The sequence below is a fragment of the Vombatus ursinus genome, unplaced genomic scaffold (genome assembly GCF_900497805.2).
Source record: "Vombatus ursinus unplaced genomic scaffold, bare-nosed wombat genome assembly UNPS02014807.1, whole genome shotgun sequence".
NCBI lineage: Eukaryota > Metazoa > Chordata > Mammalia > Diprotodontia > Vombatidae > Vombatus > Vombatus ursinus.
In genome coordinates this window covers 39,757,779-39,780,875 of record NW_020954585.1, presented here as the reverse complement: position 1 = coordinate 39,780,875, position 23,097 = coordinate 39,757,779, and the positions used below count along the sequence as shown (strand labels likewise).

General features: G+C 37.9%; 1 protein-coding gene across 1 annotated transcript in view; it reads right to left on the bottom strand.

Moving 5' to 3' along the window:
* Window positions 1-23,097, bottom strand: part of RORB (RAR related orphan receptor B) — a 240,210-nt gene that overhangs the window by 19,785 nt on the left and 197,328 nt on the right. Inside the window, exons 5-7 of the mRNA XM_027874642.1 lie at window positions 7,701-7,822; window positions 5,667-5,799; window positions 502-609 (exon numbers count right to left, since the gene is read on the bottom strand). Coding sequence (XP_027730443.1) covers window positions 502-609; window positions 5,667-5,799; window positions 7,701-7,822 — 363 coding nt within the window. The remainder of the gene's footprint in view (window positions 1-501; window positions 610-5,666; window positions 5,800-7,700; window positions 7,823-23,097) is intronic.

The window sequence follows — 23,097 nt, the reverse complement described above, 5'->3', positions numbered from 1 at the left end:
TTTTTTTTTTTTTAAACAGAATCAATTACAATGAACCCTAGTATTTCTCGGTAACCAAGCTGTGGTCTGGCTCAAAGTGGGAAGTGCCTTCCAGTACTGTCTTTTCTTTATTGTCATTCTTGGTGGGCTTTGTGATTCTTCTATTTCTCAGGTGGGGGAGCCAAACTCTTCCCCACAGTTTGAAGGAATGAATGAAAAAATACATTTAATAAGCATTTGCTATGTGTCAAACACTATTTTGAGGGCTGCAAATGCAAATACAGAAAGTAGAAGACAGTTCTTGCCCTCAAGGAACTTTACATTCTAATTGGGGAAGACCATATACATATGATGTTTAAAAAATGAATTATTCATCTTTGCTCTTGCCAGGGCTGGAGCGCATGGGTACACATACCCTGCATGGGCACACACCCCAGAGTTGATGTTTAAGGTGAGGAAACTGGTAGTAGCTAAACAGAAAAAACAAACAAACCTCGAGGTATCCACTAAAAATAAACTTACCTAAGGCTTTGAACATTTGCATTCCTCCATACTTTCCTTCAAACAGAACAGTGTTGTTTAGTGGGTTGAAGGCACGACACATTCTCACTAAAACCACTTCCAAGCATCCTGTCCAGGTGAAGAAAAAAATATAGTAAGGTGGAATTTGTTAAAGCAGTCAAGCCACTCTAGGGGACATTTTTAAAAATTTCATAAATTCAGTTCATTCATTCTCCTCTGAACCAAATCTTTTCTGATCCTCTAAAATGGTCACTGCTTACCCTCTACTTAAATTACCTTATATTTACTTACTTGAGCAAATATTATATCTGGAATGTAAACTTCCTGAGGGCAGGGATTGGTTTTAGTTTCATATTCTCACTTCCAAGTAGAATTCTTTGCACATAGACAACACTTAAGACATGTTAAGTAAATTGAATTAGGTATTTAGCATTTTGTAAGCTTCAAGACACTTTTGTTGGGGAGGGAGGAGAGAATGTGAATATAAAGATTACAATCTAATTTATTTATTTATTTATTTTTTAGTTTTGTTCTCAGCCTGTGATTTCATTGGTGTAGAGAATTTCTGGGGAAGAAGTACTCAATGTAGATCAGCAACTGCTCTGTAAGTTATAGTTTTAGAGGGCCTGGGATATATAAAGGTTAAATGACTTGCCCAAAGTCTTAAGGAAGTTCAATGAAATCAGATGAGGGTGGGATCACTTCTTGTTGAAGAGTTGAGGATGGGGAAAGCTGCATGGAAAAGATAGCACTAATGGGTAAGACACTAATAGGCTTTTTTTGTTTTTAGTTGTTATTACTGATCTAGGGAGCAAATGGCTCTTGATTCTTAAGTGAATTACAAAAACTGTGAAGGATACAACGTATTTCCAAAATGGCCATGATTGGAAGTTAAATGATGCATATGGCACCTTATTTGTGGAGTAAAGAACATCATTTGGGTACAATGAGAATGAATTAATCCTCAATTTATCTGTCTTAATAGATTTAATGCGGTAATGTAGTTAAAACAAAATAGTGGATCACAGTCAAAAGTTATCTTTGGCTCTGGGAGGCATGATCTGTTTGTTTTGTGAAAGATAGTTGCCATTCTAATTTTATTTGTCTTTAGACTTGTCTTTAGGTTGGTTTGCATTCCTTGAGCATGTAGTTAGGCATGGAGATGTGAGCCAGAAATATATTAGATAGTAAGGAAAAGTGAATATCGTATTAAATATTTTTTTAAAATGAAAAAGCAAACAGTTCTATGTATTTTCAGTAATATTGCCTGGATGGCAGCAGATTTGTTTAAGTTGCCTAGAGAAAGGGTTCTTTTTTTTTGTTTGTTTGTTTTTAGGCAATTGGGATTAAGTGACTTGCCCAGGGTCACACAGCTAGTAAGTGTCAAGTGTTTGGTCTGAGGCCGGATTTGAACTCAGGTCCTCCTGACTTCAGGGCTGGTGCTCTATCCACTGTGCCACCTAGCTGTCCCTTAGAGAAAGGGTTCTTAACCAAGGTCTATGAGTTTTAAAAAATTGATAACTGTATATAATATATATGACTGGTTTTCCTTTGTAACCCTATGTGTTTCACTTTTTGCATTTAAAAACATTATTCTGAGAAGGGGTTTGTAGGCTTCATCTAACTGCCCAAAGGGGTCTGAGACACACACAAAAATCCTGCCCTGGGGATGCTTTCTATTGCAGTATGCATATACAGGCATTTAGTAAACATCAGTTGAATAAAGATGAGGAGAAAGGATTCAGAATTTGAGCCACTTCACTTTAGAATATCAGAAGCAACACTAACACCAATGAAACTGAGTCTCAGAAACCACAAAGCAACCCCATGATGCATTTTGTGAGCTTTCTGTGGTGTCTGATGTCTAAGGGTCATAGTCTTTCCTGATATGTTTGCATTTACATGTATACACACAACTCAGGAGCTAAGTTCTTTCAGCTAAATTCAGGTCGGTAGCTGAGGGTAGAGTATCTTTTCCTACATTACAAAAATAAGGGCAGAAGCACACAGTCAAGGGCATTTTGGGAAATAATAAATTTTAGCCAAATCCTTCGTGTAGTTTTCAGACTGGACATATCCCAAGATCTTCAAACAGATGTTTTAAAATTGCTGCTAGGACTCCATTGCTGCTGATGCCCCGAAAGGACAATAGAAGCAGTTTTCCTGATTCTAAACTTCTTACTTTTTCTCCTCTTTTGCTAGCCAAATGAGTGAGGTTGCTTAAGGAGAAGCATCACCATGGAGGGCATTACAGCTGTACTGTTAGACTGGACTATCAATCAATCAATCAATAATTTATTAAGTGCCTACCATGTTCCAAGCACTGTGCTAAATATTGGGGATACAAAAAGAAGAAAGAGACAGACCCTGCCTTCAAGGAGCTTACAATTTAACAAGGGAGGCAACATGCAAACAAACATATACAAAGCAAGCTATATACAGGATAAATAGGAAATAATTAACAGAGGGATGGCACTAGAATTAAGAGGGGTTGGGGAAGGCTTCCTGTAAAAGGTGGGATTTTATTTGGAATTTAAAGGAAGCCAGAGAAGTCAGTAGTAGGAGAAGAGGAGGAAGAGTATTCCAGGCATAAGACACAGCCAGAGAAAATGTTTGAACCTGTGAAATGAGTGTCTTGCTTGTGGAACAATCAGGAGGCCAGTGTCCCTAAATGGAAGACTATGTATTGGGGAGTAAGAAGTAAGAAGACTTGGAAAGGTAGGAGGGAGTTATGAAGGCCTTTGAATGCACACAAAGCATTTTATTTGATCCTGGAGGCAATAGGGAGCCATTGGAATTTGTTCAGTAGGGAGGGTAATGTGATTGGACCTGCCCTTCAGGAAAATTCCTATAGTGGCTGGATTGGAATGGAGAGAACACTTGAGGTAGGCAGACTTTTGCAATAATCCAGGCATGAGGTGATGAGGGCCTACACTAGAGGAGTGGCAGTGTCAGAAAAGAGAAGAGGGCATATTCTAGAGACGTTGTAAAGGTGAAATCAGTAGGTCTTGGCAACAGATTGGATATGGGGTTGGTGAGAGATAGTGAGGAGTCAAAAATGACTCCTAGGTTGTGAGTCTGAGGGACTGGAAAGATGGTGTTGTCCTCTACAGTATTAGGGAAGTTAGGAAGGGAGTGGGGCCTAAAGAGAAAGATGTTGAGCTCTGACTTGGACATATTGAGTTTAAGATGCCTACTAGACATCTGTTTGAGATGTCTGAAAACCAGTTGGACATACATAATTATTTCTCCACTCAAAGTCCTTGGTCATAATTACTGTGGGCAACAAATGGGACATGGAACTTTTCCACAATACCTATTGCTTTCACTGATATTCTTCATATGTCTAGCTAGACCCCTGTTCTATCACACTCCTAGGGACTATAGGATCCATTAAGAAAGGATCTTCACCACTAGGAAGTTCAGATTCCTATCATGGAACATTCTGTAAACTTGGGGAAAGTTCTACTTCTCAATTCAATTAGAATCAACAAAGATTCATTATGCCCCTACTACATATCTGGTACAGGTGTTAAGTCCCAGAGATACAAAGACAAAAACAAAATAGTCCCCCTTCTCAAGGGGATTACATTCTACTGACTGGCAGGGCAGGGAAACAGCAACCATTCCCCCAGTCATTCAAAGTCCATCTGGGAGACCCTACTTATTTATAATGTAAGAAAAAAATAGTCTTGAACTTATTTCCTTAGGGATACTCAGAACATTTTGAAAACCTACCTTCACTGACTCTGGTAACTTCCAGCCATTTTTTCTAGCCTTAACTACCAAGTAATTCAATTCAATTCAATTTAATGCGATGTAACTAAGCAGCTATTTATTAAGCACCTACTATGTGCCCAAATTAGACAGCTAGGTGGTACAGTAGATAGAATGCCAGGCCTAGAGTTAGGAAGACACATCTTCCTGAGTTCAAATCTGGCCTTAGACATTTACTAGCTGTGTGACCCTGGTTTGCCTCAGTTTCCTTATCTGTAAAATGAGTTGGAGAAGGAAATGGCAAACCACTCCAGTATCTTTGCCCAAAAAACCCAAACCAAACCAAAACCCAAATGGGGTCATAAAGAGTCAGATATGACTAAAAACTACTGAACAACAACTTACGTGTCAAAACAATTGTCTCTGAGGGAACCTTTTACTGCGAGGGATACATAACTTTGTAATGTAAGTGCAAAATAATTTCAAGAGGTAGAGTGTGCTAAATAACTGGGCTAGTGTCAGAAAAGAACCATTTTGGAACTTCCATTTCTAAGGTACTCAGAAGTCTTATAAAACTTTTATCCTCTCAACTCAAATAAGGTGGTAGTGTAAATATTGTTATCCTCATTTTACAAATGGGGAAACTGAGGTTCAGAGAGGCGACCTTGCTGAAGGTCACATACCTAATTTGTCACAAAACCAAAAGTTAAGGGGTGCATGGATGTCACATGATCTGGCAATAACTACATTTCGGTAAGTCTGATGCTGACAAACCCAGTGTTCCTTAAACTGGTGTTTTGAGAAGAAACCAATGCATTCCTGGGTCTCAAGAAAGGAAGACAATTTCCCTTCCTGCTTAAGTAAGGGCATCACTGAATCCAGCATCAAGCAGATTGTTTTTTCAGTTCCTTCCTGAGTGGTGAAGTGCTTGTGGGTGGAGTAGGCACCCGTTTTCCTTTTTTTCTCTCCTCCCTCCCTCTCACCCCCCGCCCCAGCCCCAACCCCTCAGCCCCTCACTGGCTGCAGGCTATTTTCATTAAAATGATTGGAATTGACCACAGAGGCAGGACTCAGCCTGGATTTGTTTCCCTGAAAGCCCGTGGGTTTTTTTTTTTTTTTTTTTTTTTTTTAACGCGCCAGCTCAGCAATTCAGCCACCTTGACACACTAATTACTTGCCTTGCCTGTCAGCCTGGGTCTCTCAGCCTCTGCAATTAATGGCTCCGCTTTCAATAAGCAGAATTGCATTTGACTTCAAAGGAGAATCGAAAGGAAGAACGGGGCATTTTTATTATAGAGAGTTCCCTATGGGAGCTGGAGGACCATGTGTGGGCGGTAAAAATGAGCCGCTTACTGGAAAGGGGATTGATTAGGACCCGACACCGCGGTAACTGCCCACCGCAGCCCAGTCTAAACTCCACGGGCCTCCTTAGTCTTGCACACGCTCACCTGACTTCAGGAGTAGAATCTGATCATTTTGACAGAGCTCCATGAAACCTGTGATCCTCTTCGCAAACTCCACCACATATTGGATTGCGTGAGTGATCTGAACAGCACACTGTTGCCACAATGCCTCTCTGGTCTTCAAGAGGAAAAAAAAACACACACACACACACACACATAAAGAGTGAAAGAAGGAACAAAGAAACTCCCTGGAGACTAGATAAGTCGCACAGAATTGCTGGATTCCTGCTTATCTGTCCCCTGGGCCCCAAGGTGGGAATTTACAGGATCCTCTTAATAAGAGGTAGGGTGTTTGGTGTGAATGTATCAAAGGTATTGTGCTGCTCTGTTTGGACCTTGATAGACTAAAGTCATGGGAAAGTGAAAGGGATGAAAATGGGGAAAATGGCTTCTAGGACACCTAGTTTCTCAAAGCCACTTTTCTCCTTTTATTTTTTTCCATCTTTTTCTTCTCTATCCAACAGATTCAACTTTTCTTCCTTAACTAGGGTAAAAGAAACTCTTAGGATTACGTGTAACCTGGCATTTCACCCAGCTATCCTTCTTGCTTCTGAATGACCACTATATGCTAGCTGTTGAAATTGCTAGGCAGGTAGAAGCTCAGGTAATATTTACAGGTAGTTAGCAATCTAACATTAACCTAGGGATAGTTCAAGGCAGTTGAATGAAGTTCGAGCTAGGTGATCCAGTGTATAGATCACTGGTCCTGGAATTAAGAAGACGTAAGTTCTTTTCTGATCTCAGACCTCATTAGCTGTGTGACCATGGGTAAGTCAATTATTTCTCTTTGCCTAAGTTTCCTTATCTGTAAAATGAGGTTATAATAACACCTATCTCCCAGGGTTTTTATGAGGACCAAATGAGATAATTATGTGCAGTGCCTGGCAGGTATTAAGGGTGTTTATTGAATTAATAATAATTCAATATTGTATAGTAATATTGAATTTTTAGTTATTAAGTTATTTTATGAATTAATTATTAAATTATTAAATATTATTTAGTAATATTTAGTAATAAGTGCTTGTTGAATTAAGTTAGATTAAAAGCATTCAAGGAAAATCAATATTAACAGAAAACTGAAGTCTCTCCTTAAAAACAAAAGAAAAACCCTCTAGCATTTTAAACAAATGAAAACCACATTATTAATATCACAACAGTATAGTGGAGTAAGCCAACCCAGATTTCCTGGGATCATAGAATTTTTGAGAGAGAGGAGACTGTAGATTGTCTAGTCTCACTCCCTCAATTCCCCAAGGTTCCATGTACTACTTCCATGTACTACTATAGGGATCAGAACCCGGGTCTCCACAGGGTTCTTTGTAATACTTTGTATTTTCTCTAAAACATTATCATAGAACTTTAGAGCTGGAAGGGGTGTTTAAGATCACCTAGGAAAGCCCCTCAATTTTTACAGATGAGAAAACTGAAGCTTGGAAAGGTGAAGTCTCTTGTGCAAGACCAACTAAAATAATCTCTCCATCAGCAATGATAGTCCTTTGATATGATTGTCATTTGAATGATAGGCAAAAGAAAAAAAAGGCAAAATTCCAAAACAGTTAAGTGTGCTTTTCTTTTGCCTTCATGAGATATGACAAGAAAATTATCGCGTAATCTATGCAAAGCTGGTAGAGACTTTAGAAGCTATCTAGTCCCATGTTTTCATTTTACAGATGAGGAAACTGAGGTTCAGAGATGAAGTGACTCAACAAAAGTTACACATATAGCAAATGGCAAATTCCATGTTTGAACCCAGGCCCTCTGAGCCAAAAGCTTTTCCACTCTACTAGGCTGCTTCTGACTCCAAGACTCAAATTGAATAAACTTAAACCACTTTCTCCCTATGCTTTCAGTAGATTAAAAAAAATTATTATTCAATTGTTCCTTCTGCCCAATCCCATTAGAACCCTTTCCCAACATGGTAAGATACCATTAAATGTTCTAAAGGAGGTGGCAGCAGGGATGGACAGCTACAGGATTACGGGAAACAGAGGTGAGGCTCTCTACAATTTCTCCAAATACCTTGCTCTGATAGGCCTTAATTTCTTCATATGTGTGAGTCTGCCAGGCTAGCTGGTGTAGCTCCTCCATGGTGTACTGACACGTCTCCAAATGGGACTTAATGATGTTCTGTGCAATTCGATCTAGGAGAAAGAAAAATCAATTTGCAGGTTTGGGAATAAAACTGCTCTCTCCAAGGAAATCAACTTTACAAATATTTAATGTTTGAAAGCAGTTTAGAAACACGCTATTGTGTCAGGAAGTTTTTTTTCTCTCCAAACTCTGTCCACCTCAAAAGCTCAAGACAAATTATCCACTTGGATATTTTTCAGAATCACTCTGTCCATTAAGAGGATGGGAACTTATACTTGTACCCCCTCCCTTGCATGTTTTCTGACCCACATTATTGGGATCCTTGCTAGTTGTAAAGATTTCACATTATTATTACTGTCATTATTGCTATCAAATTAAACTAAAACAATTGTGCCTTATGTTGTTTGGGCTAAGAATACTCTAACAGTCTTAACACTTCCTTTGAAAACATCTTAAATGAGCTTGGAAAACATGAAAAGTCTTTAAAAGCAGCAATGAGCACCGTCTGTCTTCAGTTCCTTGAAGTTCAAATTTGGCTATGGTTAGTAGGAGGTCCCCTAAAAAAATCACGATCTCTCAGCTATCTGAGGGAATGGCTGGTGGGTACTTTGAGGAAGATGCAGGAGGCAAGGAAACTAAACTCCTTTCTGACAGGGCAAGAATTTTAGGCAGCATTTCAATCTTCAGGTTGTTGCCCATGCTCTATGAAATGGAATCCAGGAGTACCCTTTTGTCCCAACCTCTCCCTGACTGATAATTTTTTCCACTATCCTAAGGTTAAGTAATGCTAAAATGTGAAAGAAATATTTAGTGTGTAAAAGTTTGAGTCTCAACAGTCCCAAATCTGCATAGAAACAAAACTTCCCCTGTAGGATACTATGAACATGTGTTTGGCTTAGAACTATGACATTCCAAACTTGGCCAGAAAACATGATATATTAAAAGAAATCAAGAAGAAACCTCTTGGCTCATCGTGGCAATCCCAGTAATATCTCCTGGGTACTTAGATCAAAACCTTGAAGGATCCCCTTCCCTATATGAACCAAAAGCTTCCTATTTTAATCTCTAAGATTGGGTGATTTTCTTCACTCCAACATTTTGAGTTTCAATTTAGTCCCAAGATCAGAACTCCCTGTTACTGTTCCCCCTGGACTCCATTTTGTGTGCCTGGGAGACCCTGAGCTTTGAATCATGGTTCTTGACTAGAAATTGCAGTGAGAAGTTTCTCTTCCTTTACCTCTTTCACTGTGGATTTCTAGTTAATTTTTGGCACGTGTGTGTATGTGTGTGTGTGTGTGTGTGTGTGTAGAAGCAAGATGTAATTCTATGAACAGAGGCAGGGGCAGAACAAAGATCATGGACATCAAGGGCATTTCCAGATTAATGTATTTTCCAATAAGAACCTTAAAATAGCAACAAAAACACTATAAATATAAAGTATTAGAAAATGCTAAATAATGCTAAATGGTCTTGTATTTGACATTTCTAGACTTGTATTGCTTCCTGGTTTATACAATGCTTAAAAAAATGTCCCTATACTCATATCTCTGACAGCTTCACTGACTCCCCTTTTTACTTAAATTAGGATCCACTCAATACTTGATCTGTATTTTAATAAGAATAAGTAGTAGTGTAATAGTTCATCATTTAGAAGTCATGAGTTCAACTGAATGACAAGTATCTAAAATACACACACACACACAGTGTCTTAAAAGTCTTAGTGTTGTTTTCAACTTAAAATTTTAAGCTTAAAACCACATTAAAACTTTTGCAATACCCTATGATTCTATGAAAACACGAATTTTTTTTTTTCTGGAAAGAATACTGAAGTTGAAATTAGAAGTTGGTATGTGGTCAGGTCTGACCCTCAACATTTACTAGCTAGCTGTGTGACTAGGGGAGTCCTTTAATTTCTCTGAGCCTCAGTTTCCTCATTTGTAAAATGAGGTTGGATTTGATGGTAGCATAGTGGATACTGGATTTGGAGTCAGGAAGACCTAAATTAAAATCCTGACTCAGATACTTACTAGTTGTGTGACCCTTTGCAACTTGCTTAACTTCCCTGTGCCTCAGTTTTGTCATCTGTTAAATGAAAGAGAAGAATACAAGGGCTGCTAAGGTTTCTTCCAGCTCTCAATCTATAATCTTATACCTCTTTTCTGGCATGTTATCCTCTCTGTGGCCCCACCACTCAAAATGGTTGAATAGGAAAAAAATTCTAACTAGTCCAGTCCAGTCCCTTTCCCCGCCTTGCCACACTGCCCTCTCTCATTGCCTCTTGGGGCCAGAGGAACTGTCAAGACTTTGCCTAGAAGAGTGGAAAAGGCAATAGTATATAAAGTCTTCTCCGGGGAGCAGCTATGTGAGAAAGTCAAGACACAAAAGATAGAAGCAAAAGGGCAAAGGATATAGAACATTTCTGGGCAATCTTGTTTTCTTTGCCATCTTTGATTGCTGTGGGAGCTCCTTCATGCCCACTTTGTGTCAGACCCTTTAACTGCCTCTGTGCTCTAAACTGCTGCATGCAGAAGCATCTTAGGACAAGATCATGCCAGGATAATGGATTCTGAGGAGTTCAGCCAGGAGGATTTACTGACAGGTGGAATTCAAGCACCCTGAGAAGTGATGCTTATGAGTTACATATGCTATTCTCCTTTGGTCAATGGATGAAGCTGCTTTCTCTTAAAGATATAGGTAAGGGAACCTGCTGGAAAAGACATTAAGAGTTTCCCCCTAGCTCAAGAGATTGTGTGTGTGTAGGGGGAGGGATATGGGGTCCAGAAGGTAGAGAGAGAGGGGAAGAAGGGAGTTCAAGGAAGAAGAGATTCCTTATATTGATTTGAAAGGCTGCCAAGTATTGGAGGCCCTTAAAGTAGTTACCACAAAGAAGCTAAAGAAAAAAAATCTGTGAAATAGTACATTTCTTTAACTAGGAGCCTATGAAAATATTTCCTCCTTTGTAAAATTAGGGCATTGGACTACATGACCTCTGAGATCCCTTTTGGACTTAATCAATGATCCCAAACAAATGACTAGAAGGCTACATGTAATCAAAGCTAACATTTGTGTAGCACTTGCATAATACTTTACATATGTCATCTCATTTGATCCTCAGAGCAATCCTGTGAGGTGAGTGCTATTATTATTATCCCCATTTTACAGATAAGGAAATTGAGACTGAAGGAAGTTAAGTGACTTTGCCCAGGGTCACATAGCTAGTAAATATCTGAGGTAAGATTTAAACTAAGGACCACTGACTCTAAAACTAGCCCTCTATCCATTGCACCACACAGATGCCTGGTAGATAATAGTCTGGACTTGGAATCAGGAATACCTGGGTTCAAATCCTACCTTAATGCTAACAAGCTGGGACCCTAAGCAAATCACCTAATCTCTGAGCTTTGGTTTCCTCATCTATACCTTGAAAAGTTGTCATGAGGATCAAATTAGATCATGAAAATAAAGCACTTTATAAGTCAGAGTACTATATAAATAAGATCCTTATATCCTAGGATAATAATAGAATTATTTCCAAATGAGCAGGATCTTAATCATGACAGAATGGTAGTTGTCTTTTCTATCTTATCCAAAAGAAATGGCTTTGAATATGCAACCATTATAATTTAAGTTATGTGATAATTAAAATTTTTTTTAAAAAGATGAAAAGCTTTTCTCCTGAAGCAGTTTGTAGTCTAAATGAGGTATACCCATATCTCATAATGTAGAGATGTAACATTCCTATAAATGCCTAGGTAAGCAGCTAGGTTACACAGTGGATATAGCACAAGTCCTGAAGTCAGAAAGTCCTGAGTTCAAATCTAGCCTCAGAAACTTATTTGCTTCATGACCCTGGGCAAATCACTTAACTTCTATTTGCCTTAGTTCTCTCTTCTGTAAAATATGGATAATAACAGCACTTACCTCCCAGGGTTGTTGTGAAGATCAAATGAAATAATATTTGTAAAGCACTTAGCACAGTGCCTGGCAAATAGAAAACATTATATAAATGCTAGATATTGTAATTATACTTCTTAGTGCCCCCAAGAAGCTTTCTAAGACCATACCCTACAGAGGAAGCATTTCTCTGCTTTGATACAGGAAGTTCTTTACCAGAAGTGGTATCAAACTTAAATAGAAATGGAGTCTACTAGAACTTAAATGAGAAAACTCTGTGGGTTTCATAGTGACTTAGTTTAAATTTTAATATTATCTATGTTTTTGTTATATTTTTATTTGGTTAAATATTTCCCAAGTACATTTTAATCTGATTTAGGCTCACTTGGGAATGTTGTAGGTCTTAGTACTGTATTTGACACCTCCACTCTAGATCAATGAAATCATAGCTCTCTTTTCTCACTACCACCACCACCACCATCACCACCACCACCATCATTACCACCATTGCCACCATCATCACCATCGCCACCATTACCACTACCACCACTACAACCATCAGCATCACCATTGCCACCATCGCCACTACCACCACCACCACCACCACCACCATCACCATCACTACCACCACCACCACCATCACCATCATCACAACCATTGATTGCCATCATCACCACTACTATCACCACCACCATCACCATCACTATTCACCACTGCCCATAATAGATGGCCTTTTCCCCCTGCATAATATTCTAGAAGTAAGCAAAAAGCAATACATGAATAGCTTTCTTACTAAATGAATAACTTGGTTTTCTCTGTTAAAAAATTTGTAATAAAATCTGCTGATTTTTTAATTCTATGTACAAAAGGGATTAAACCAGCTTATTTTCACAGGAAATAAATACACTGAGAGGAAAGGTGACAATTATTTGTTTATAACTGAGAGGATATACAAGAAATCTGCTGATTTTTTAATTCTATGTAAGAAAAGGGTTAAATCACCTTATTTTCATAGCAAATAAATATGTGAAGAGGAAAGGTGACAATTCTTTGTTTAAAATTGCAGTTATATAAGAAATCTGCCAATTTCTTAATTCTACATATGAAAAGGGTAAAATCAGCTTATATTCATAGGAAATAAATACACTGAGAGGAAAGGTGACAGTTCTTTGTTTATAACTGCGAAGTTACAAAATGAGGACCAGCTTGTAGCTTCCAAAATAGCAAGTGACCTTCTGCATTTCTGATTTCAACCGCTCAGCTGGTTTTTCTCACTAAAAGAGCTTATTTTAGATTCACTGGCCCCTTTCTACAAGTGGTGCTCTCCAAAGGCTAGAATGTCGGGGATACATTCCTATTGAGACGGTAGCCTCATTGGAACCCCACATGCCAGCAGAGGCAGGAATGTTGAGGGTCTCTTTTAAAACCACCATTCTACTTGTTATTATCGTGCTTGCCAATGACCCAACTCTACCACAAGGAGAGAGAGCTGAGAATCAAAGATATACATAGCATTAGGGGGTGATGCATGTGTACTCCAGATTTCTTTTGTTTTACTTTTCTCATGAGAAAAGATCCTAGTCTTTCCTCTTAGTGATTTGAACCACCCACTTTTTTTTTTTAAAACTTGGAGGTATACTTCCCAAAGCACTAATACTCAGCCTCAATTAACATGATTAATGAATTTTTAATTTGCCACTTACCCTTAGGATCTAGGAAAAGTAGCTGACTGCTCAGTTCAGCTTATACCCAAAGTGGAGTTCCTTTAGGGGATTCACTTTGAATTAATGCCAGAGTACCTCCAGAGATTTGCTCAGGGCTCATGCTAAGTATTCTCATTAGGTTTTCAAGATATCACAGTCTACCTGAATCCAGACTCTTAAGATTGTTTCTACACAAAAACAGAATAACTAGGTAATAGGTTAAAAAAAATTCCAGATGTTCATTTGACCTATCTGATACCAACCTCTTTCCAAGAAAACAAAACAAAGCAAAAGAACAACCCAACAGCTTGCCTGTCTTTTTCTCCCCCCATACTCAATTGACTAGTTTTCTGTAGACAAAGCCTGGGGATTCAAGATATATCTGTAAAATGGGGACAATAATAGCATCTACCTCCTACTGTTGCTGTGAGGATAAATGAGATAACAATTGTAAAATGCTAAGCACAGTGCCTAGTACATAGTGCTACATATATGCTAGCTCTTATTAATGATCACTACCACCACTACCCTCATCATCATTGCTATTTCTAAGCTTTCTTTTAAGATTTGCTATTTCTAAGATGGAAGTATCAGCACTGTTCAAATAAAAGACAGATATCCAACATTGTTACATTACCTCAAGGGAACATAATAATCATAGGATGATAGACTCAGAATGGGAAGGGACCTTACGGGTAATTTCTACGCCAAGTCTCTCATTTTACCTAAGAAGAAACTGAAGCCCAGAGAACATAAGTGATATATTGAATTAGGCCCATGGGCTATTTATCCCAGTATTCAGTTTCTGACAGTATCTACAAGGGGACATATTGTAGAAGGATATGCCCTTTGTGATGCTAGCCTCAAAAGCATAGATATTAAACCCCCTTCCACCAAAATAAAGTAAAAACAAAACAAAACAAAACAAAAGGGAGATTATGATGAATTATATAAAAGCATGAGATTATGTCCAAGATCTGTCCTGATTTTCTTTCTTTTCCTACGAACAATCTATTTAATTTCCCCTTTGGACAGATCTGTGCACAACAGTGCTGCCTCTGTTGTGGCAGAAGAGGGCAAATATTCCTCCTTTGTGTCTCATCCCTCTCTCTTTCCTCATCACACATACCTGTGACAAATATCTTGCACTAGGTTTAGGAAAGTCTGGATTCCTACTTGAGCAAAAAAAAATTGGATCATCTTAGGGAAGTGGAGGGCAACTAGGGGGCACAGTGCAGTGGATAGAGTACCAAGCCTGGAGTCAGAAAGATCTGAGTTAAAATGCAGCCTCATACACTTATTAGCTGTGTGACCCTGGGCAAATTACTTAACCTTGTTTGCCTCAGTTTCCTCATCTGTAAAATGAGCTGGAAAAGGAAATGGTGAACCAATCCAGTATCTTTGTCAAGAAAGCCCCAGAAGGGGTCATGAAGAGTCAGACACAACTGAAAATGACTGAACAACAACAAAAAGGGATGTGGAAACTGAAGCAGAGAAATGAAATGAATTGCCCAAGGTCACACAGGTAGTTAATGACAGAGCCAAGATTTGAACCAAGGGACTCCAACTTAAAATACTTGTGCTCTTTCTATTGTTCTGTGCCTAGTAAATGATCCCTTCTTACCTGGCACAGATATTAGTCATAACATACTTTGAGTTTTGTAAGAGAAAGGTGTCCTATGAATAGTCACATTATTATTAATGTGATTTTTTTTTACAAAACAACAATAAGCATGTGACAAAATAGCAATTATGATAAAAATAAAAGGGCACTCAAAATTAATAAAAACTAAGACCAATATAAATAAAAATATAGAGGAGATCAATGTTAATCAGCAAGTTTAGGAAAGAGCATTTCTACAGTGTTTGGAAACCCAAGTAAGAGTCATTTTGGGCTGGAGAATGAAACTGTGAAATAGAATAGAAAGATCAAATAAGCAATTCATATGTTCAAAAGGATGACATAGGAAAGTAAAGAAAAAGCCAAAGCAATACAAAACAAATTGGATATTTAAGTTGTTGCCTTCTTTGTATTTTGAAGTGTGGAAGGCAGTTTTAGGCTAAGACAATTTTGTTTTATAGTGTCTTTGTGTGTATGTGTGTGTGTGTGTGTATGCATGCATGTGTGTGTGCACACAAGTTTTGAAAAATTGCAGACCCCTTTCTTGAAAATACTTTAACAACAATAAAAAGATGCCTTATGTAAGGAAAATGTTAGTGTTTAAAATAAATTTTCAGAAATGCCTTTTTTTTAAAAAATAGGAAAAGTTTAATACATTTGAATATGTTGTTTTTTGAACATTTTTAGGAAAAGGAAGAAAGAAGGTGATGAGGAAAAGAGAGAGAAAAAGAGAAGAAAAAGAAGAAAAGAAAAAAATGGATTGTTAATTTCTCTTTTAAAATGTCTTTCAGCAAGTCACTTAACCTCTTAGTGTCTTACTTTCTCTGGGCCTGTCCAACAGCCAAGGGAAGGATTTAACTGCAGGGACATTTTCCAAAGAACTACTATATAAAGCTTGGCAGGTTCAGATTGAGGGGCATCATGAGAATTTCTCTTCATTTTAATTCAGGATACTCTTTGTTTTGATTCATGGGGGAGAATTTCTGTAGAGTTACTCAAGTTGAGAACATAGTTTTCAACCTTAAAAACACAAAGAAAATCCTCCCATAAAGACCAGGGTCCCTTAAAGTCCACTCTTACTCCAATCAAAACAACAAAACAAAAGTGGGGAAAACACCTGCCTACCAAATCACACAAAGGACAATTAGTGGGTTTTGACTTTGGACACAAATGGTCAAAACCTAATTATGGGATTTGCCCATGGCCATCATTAATAATGATTTTTACTACTTGGATTTTGTTTGACATGTCAATTGACTGAGTAATTTAAATAGAAGTCAATCCCCTCGTGGAGATTTATTCAATGGACTTCTGACATCCATTTCAGGGGGCATTCTTTGGAGGCCATTTCTATATTTTCAAGTGGTTAAGCCAAGTAATTAAAACTATAACTTGATTACTTTCAATTACATAAATATGCATAGGTGAATAAAAAGAAAAACAAATATATTATCAGTGCTTTGAGAATGGTCCTGTGCCAAGATAGAATAATGGAATTTTAAAGCTGACCTTAGAGGTCATCTAGTCCAGAAGTTCTTGACCTAGGGTCTGAAAATTTTTTTTAAATATTGATAACTGTATCTCAATGAAATTTGTTTCCTTGTAATTCTCATGTCTTTTATTTTTTACACTTAAAAACATTATTTTGAGAAGGGGTCCACAGGCTTCACCCATGGGTTCATGACAAAAAAACAGTTAAGAACCTCTGATCTAGTGGATTTCCCTTAGTCCAAGATTCCTCACTGTCCTACTCCCTCAAAAAAAAAAAGAGTTGAAAACTAAATACTAGTTCCCTAAATAAACTCTTTAGATAGGATACAGACTTAAGCAATAGTTACTTTCTCTTCCCCCATAGGAGTTATAGTGCCTTATTAAAGCAGACATATAGGTTGGGGCAGTCTAAGTGGAGACAACCTATTCAAAATGTTTTGTAAGGCAGCTGAACGGTAAAGTATATAGAGGGCTGGACCTGGGGACAGGAAGACTTCAGATTAACCTAGCCTTGGACACTTACTATCTTTGTGACTCTGGGTAAGTAATTTAATCTCCTTCAGGCTCAGTTTTCTCATCTGTAAAATTGGGATAATAAGAGCACCCCAAAGTTGTCATGAGGATAAAGTGAAGTGATCTTCGTAAAGTGCTTTGCGAACCACAAACCACTATATAAATGCTAGCTATTATTTTTTAATAAACCATAAATATTATTCAATAATAATTGTGATGATGGCAACTGATTTTTATATAGCAGTATAAAGTTAGTAAAGTACTTGCCATACTTTGTCTCATTTAAAGCTTACAACAACCTTGTGAGGTAGGTGCTTTTATCATCGTCATTTTATAGATAAGGAAATCGAGGCTTACACATTTGCCTATGGTAGTAAGCCACAGCTAGTAAGCATGCTAGTCAGGATTCATTCTTTGTAAGTCCAGCACTCCATCCACTCTGTGTAGAAATGAGCTATCACTGTGGATTGCCTACAACACTTTTGTCAGTCTTTCTTGCATTTTCTTGCACTATCATGTCAATATTGAATTGTTAGGGAGCATTAGGTGTCTATTCACTTTAGTAAGTTGCAATGCTAATTGATCTCATAGTGGCAAGGGTCTTCATGTGGATCTGTTTGTGTCTCCTTTGTTCTGCAATCCTACATGAATGAAAAATCATTTATTAAGCACTTACTATATGCCAAACACTGGGCTAAATACTAGAGACACAGAAACAAAAATGAAGACTGTCTTTGCCCTCAAGGAGTTTGTATTTGACTGAAGGAGATAACATATATGGGGGAATGGTGGCCAGTGAATAGGTTCCTGCAAATCCATCTACACTACTGCAAAAACAACTCAAAGCCCTCACCTTATTGGTGGCAGGTCACTAACGTGATTTCATGAATGAAGGAGCTATTATGATAGTGTAAGTGCTGTGGGATGCCTGAAAATTATTAAATGCCTAGAATCTGACATCTTTAAGGGCTGGCCTAATTTCCCTGGCTATTGAAAGTGGGAGCTGCCTGGTGGGAGCTGTTTCTGTAGTCACCACATATTCATCACTCCCCTGCTTCATCTTAGTTAGCTACAGGCAGAAACTGATGAAATTTCCTTTTCTTCTCCCTTGATGCAAAATCTTTCATATCTAACAGGACTATTTTTTTCAGTTGAGTGTAAAAAAAGGAAAATTCTGATCTGCAAGGAGCCCCTACTAATTTCTTTATGTTTTCATTGATAAGTGTTTAATGTCTCCTCAGGTAGACTTTGAATTTGGGGTCAAAAATCAATTTGATCTTCTGTCTCCAGGGTAACTTCACTTGAAGCAGATCAATTTTACACAATTTCTGTCCTAAATTAAAAGAAAGTTTCTTTAGAACATTTTGCTTAATCTAGTAAACCCCAGGAAATGAGGGAAGTTCATTATTTCATTCAATACTGTTTGAAATGCATTATGGATGTGTGTGTGTATATATATATATAATATGTATGTATATATGTATGTGTATGTATATACACACACACATATAATTGCTTATAAGAAATTGCTAGAATTGCCATTATATTACAGTAGTTGCACTCTTTCCATTGTTGTTGCTCAAACAAGAGATTCCCAAGTCAGGGCACTTTCACTGGCTGTCCCCCCATGACTGGAATGATCTCCCTCCTCCTCTCTGCTTCCTTGATTCTTTAAGTCTCAGCTAAAACCCCACCTTCTACAGGAAGCCTTCTTGATCCCTCTTAATTCTAGTGCCTTCCATCTATTGTTTATTTCCAATTTATTCTGTATATAGATTGTACACAGTTGTTTTCCTGCCATCTCCTCCATTAGATTGTAAGATGAGCACCTTAAGACTGTCTTTTGCCACTACTTGTATCCTCAGTGTTTAGCATGGTGCCTGGCACATAGTAGGTGCTTAATGAATGCTTGTTGACTGACTGAATACCACCAGCTGAAGGTAGTGGGGTGGAGGATGAAGAGACTTCTGTCAGAAATTCCTGGCGCTTATGTCGGTCCCCTTAGAGTGAATTCTTTCATAAGGTATCTTCCCTTCAGGGCATGATACAACAAAAGAAATTGAATTGCCCTCTTCCCTAGCTAGCTAAGAGGTATTCTCCAATTTATTATCCCCTGAAAATACCTTTGGCAGATCCCACTCAATTTGAGTCCTGCTCCTATCTTTACTATGAGCTAATAGGATACAAAGGAAACACACATTAACAAAATCTGGTCCTTTTTAACTACAAGTTTTGAATGCAGTTATCTTTCAGCAGTTATAAAGTATGTATTAATTAATAAAACCAAATATCACTGGTTATCTTACACTGGATAGGACTTGGAATTCTAAGGAAAGGGGATTTTCAATATGTTTAAGATGTATGCATTTTTGAAAGATGAAAAGGCAGAGTAATAACATCTTTGACTCTCCTTTATCCGTTATAGACAAAAGTAGTGCATTATTGAAAACAAATCATTTGTTGGCCTGGATCTTCCCTATTGCAATCTCCTGTAACTATAAATACTCAGTCTTCAGAGTAGTGATTTTTTAAAAAAAATTATTTGTATTTTAGGTGGTCAGAACTCTGTACTCAGTAAACATGAAAAAAAACCATAGAGATAGCATATATGGTGGCTCTGGAGTCAAAGGATTTCGGGTCAGATCTCGTTTCTTAGGCTTATTACCTGTGTGGCTTTGGGCAAGTTAGTTAACCTCCCTAAGTTTCAGTTTCCTCACTTAGAAAATGAAAGGGTTGGACTAAAGGCCTCTTCCTTTCTAGCTCTAGATCTATAATGCTATAAGGAAACTGATAATGGCTCATGTTTATACAGTACTTTAAAATTAAGAGGGCATAAATATTATTAAAGAAGTAATGTTTATTAGCTGACATCTGCAAGTGAGAATTAAGGCTTGAATACCCAGATTCAGGTTGGGCATGTTGGAACAAACTATCAAAGTTAATCAGACAACTTGACCTTTTTGTTCCACTGAATTGTCTGGTAGTTTAATGAATTTACTGGGATATTGTGGAATCTTGTAGATAGTCTCAGTTATCTTTCATACCGGATGAAATGCCTTCATTCAGAGACATTCATCCTTGTTCAGTCATTTTGCAGTTGTATCTGACTCTTTGTGACCCCATCTGGGGTTTTCTTGGCAAAGAGACTAAAGTGGTTTGTCATTTCCTTCTTCAGCTCATTTTACAGATGAGAAACTGAGGCAAACAGGATTAAATGACTTGCCAAGGGTCACACAGCTAGTAAGTGTCTGAGGCTGGATTTTAACTCAGATCTTCCTGAGTCCAAGCCTGGCACTCTAGCCACTGTGCCACCATCCTACTGTAAGAGTAAATCCCTGAGATAGTCATGCTTCTGTCTTGGTGCAGGAGGGCATTTCTTTTCTTTGTTCTCATGCTGCCTCTCTTCTCCACTGTGTCCTAAACTTTGAACAGTCTTCCACTCCCCCATACCTCACCTCTATCTGTTAGAGGCTCTCCCTTTCTTTAAGGCCCACTTTAGATGCCAACTCTTCCATGAGGCCTTCTATGACCTCTTTCTTTCCCTTCTTCATCCTAGAGTTGAAAACGATCTCTCCCTCCTCAGGTTTCTCATTGCACTTTGTCTGAACCTCTCCTTTGCACTTATCTCATTCTGCCATGTACCATAGCTATTGGCTAGCTGTCTTTCATCTCTTTAGGTATACAGTCCTTCAGTACAGAACTTGGGGCATATCTACCTTTATCTTCCTAGTGTCTAGCACAGAGCCTCATATGTAGCAGATACTAATAAACATTCATAGCATTGAACTTGGGAACTGAGACAAGAGGTTTGCTTTCCATTTTCTATTATTTTTTAAATTTACATTAACAATGTCAACTAACATTTCTCTACTGTACTGCAATTTTAACATCACTTTCCATTTAACCCTTTGAGCTGGGGTATGATCATTTTATAGAAAAGGAAACTGAGGTTCAGAGTGATTCAACAATTTGCCTAAAGTCACTGTAGCAGAGGGGAGATTCAAACCAAGGCCATTTGATTCCAAGGCCAAGTGCTTTTCTTGCTAAACCATAGTATTTATGAATTTTTCCCTCCTAGCCATCTTCTGCTCCCTAATTCAACCACAGGCAGCCTCTATACTTTTCCTATACATGCATCACACCCAATATGTCAACTCAATTTCACATTTTAAGTAAGCTCTGTTGACAGCTCCAGGATAAGTAGTATTTTATGGACCTTGTTTGCCCTTCTTAATTTTATCCTTCTTCTAAGTCAATACTACAAGTCTCTAGGTTACAATTTCTGAAAGGATTAGTTTTTTTAAGATGTTTGGATGTTGCCACATCACTACTTGCATTTCTTCCACAAATAAATCTCTCTGGGAGGTGTGCAGTATACTCTTGTTCACTCCCTAGGCACATCTTTTAGAAAGATTCTTGGTCTATATTCTATATTCTCAGCTGTATTCTTCGGTACTTATCTAAATTTTCTTATTACCTAGATAATTGACAATGAGATCACTTTGGAATTTCTGGTAAATTTCTGTTTTGGTTTTTAAAAGAAAATTTAAGTTATTATTTATATTCAAAATGATAGGCTTTTCTATGAGGGGTTGATCAGAAAACTAGTAAAAAGCAACACTGTTGTTATGCTTTCAAATGTACTAAATATGAAAACAATGACCCACTCCAATATTCCCTTGTTTGCAACCTTGGAACCCAGAGGAAACAAAAAAGACCTTTTGAAGATCAAAAGTTTGATTAGAAATACTTTTTGTTATAGTTTGGCTTGACATTATAAGGTATGGAATATTATATGGTATGGTACAATGAAAGATCCTGTAGTATAATATAGAATTAATATGGCCAGAACATGGCTTAATGCAGATTCACTTCTGTGCCTTTTAAATCTGCCTTCACCCCCCCGCCCCCACCTTTAATAAGCAGCTAGTCAGATATGTGTATGTGGACACACTACTAACCAGTCATCATCAGATAGGCAGACTTATTAACTCTGGAATGTAAGCCCCTGTGGCACCTTGGAGAGCGACACAGGGCACGCAATACAGTAAACCTGTCTTGGGAAGGGGGTAGAGAATGTGAAATAAGGAGGTCGGAATGTTCACACTAAGGGCCTTTTTTTACTTAATGCTAGAATGTATTCCAAACTAGGAAGATTGTTGATGCATTTCCTTTCATTTGACAAGGATTAGTAAGGACTCATTCTCTCAGAGGATAGCTGTTAATTAGACAGGAGTTGATGTGCCCACTAGATGGCGTTACAGTTCTATAGAAGGAAACATTTACAATGAGGGATGGTGGTGTGGGTGGGTAGAGGCACATAGAGCTTGTGAAAGGTCAGGGGTGAGTCAGTTTAATAGCACCCCAGCTCCTCAGATAAGAGAAACTTTGAATTTTAGTCCAGATGAGGAGAGCTTTAAAGGCTCCATATGCCTTTAAATAAATCCGTTAAAAGCGGTTTCGTTTTGACTGCTAGAGTCTGTGATAGAAATACAGGGTGATACTAGAACTAGATAACGAGAAACAGTGAATGCTGTGGGAGAATGGGGAGAATTTTCTCTTTGAGAGAACAGGGCCAGAGGAGAGGCTATCTACACAAACTTCTTTAAGTAGCATCTTAACACATTTTCCAAATGTATTTTCCAAATAACTCAATTAAGTCTTTAGCTATCATGTAAGAATGAAGGAAAACTAATACTTTTTCTTCCCCTATTAGGGAAAAAACTTTTCTCTAGCAGGGATAGAACTATTGCTGTGATATACCTGGAAGGGTTTCAAAAAATCCAATATTATTTATTAAATTTATCTATTTTATTTATTTAAATTAAATACCTACTAAGAGCAAAGTACCTGGTGCTGAGATGAAACACCAAGACAAAAATGCAAGAAGTATCTTTCCTCAAGGAGCTTACATTCTACCGAGGGCACTGCTCCATCCACCTTGTGAAGGGACCAAGGTTTTAAACAGGTTTATCTTCTAAATAGTTTCATAGTTGTGGATATTAATGTAGGCTTGTACCCTATAATCCTTTTACACACTGAAGCATACTGAGTTTCTGTAAGAGGGAATTAAATATTTAAATTTCATATTTATATACCTCTT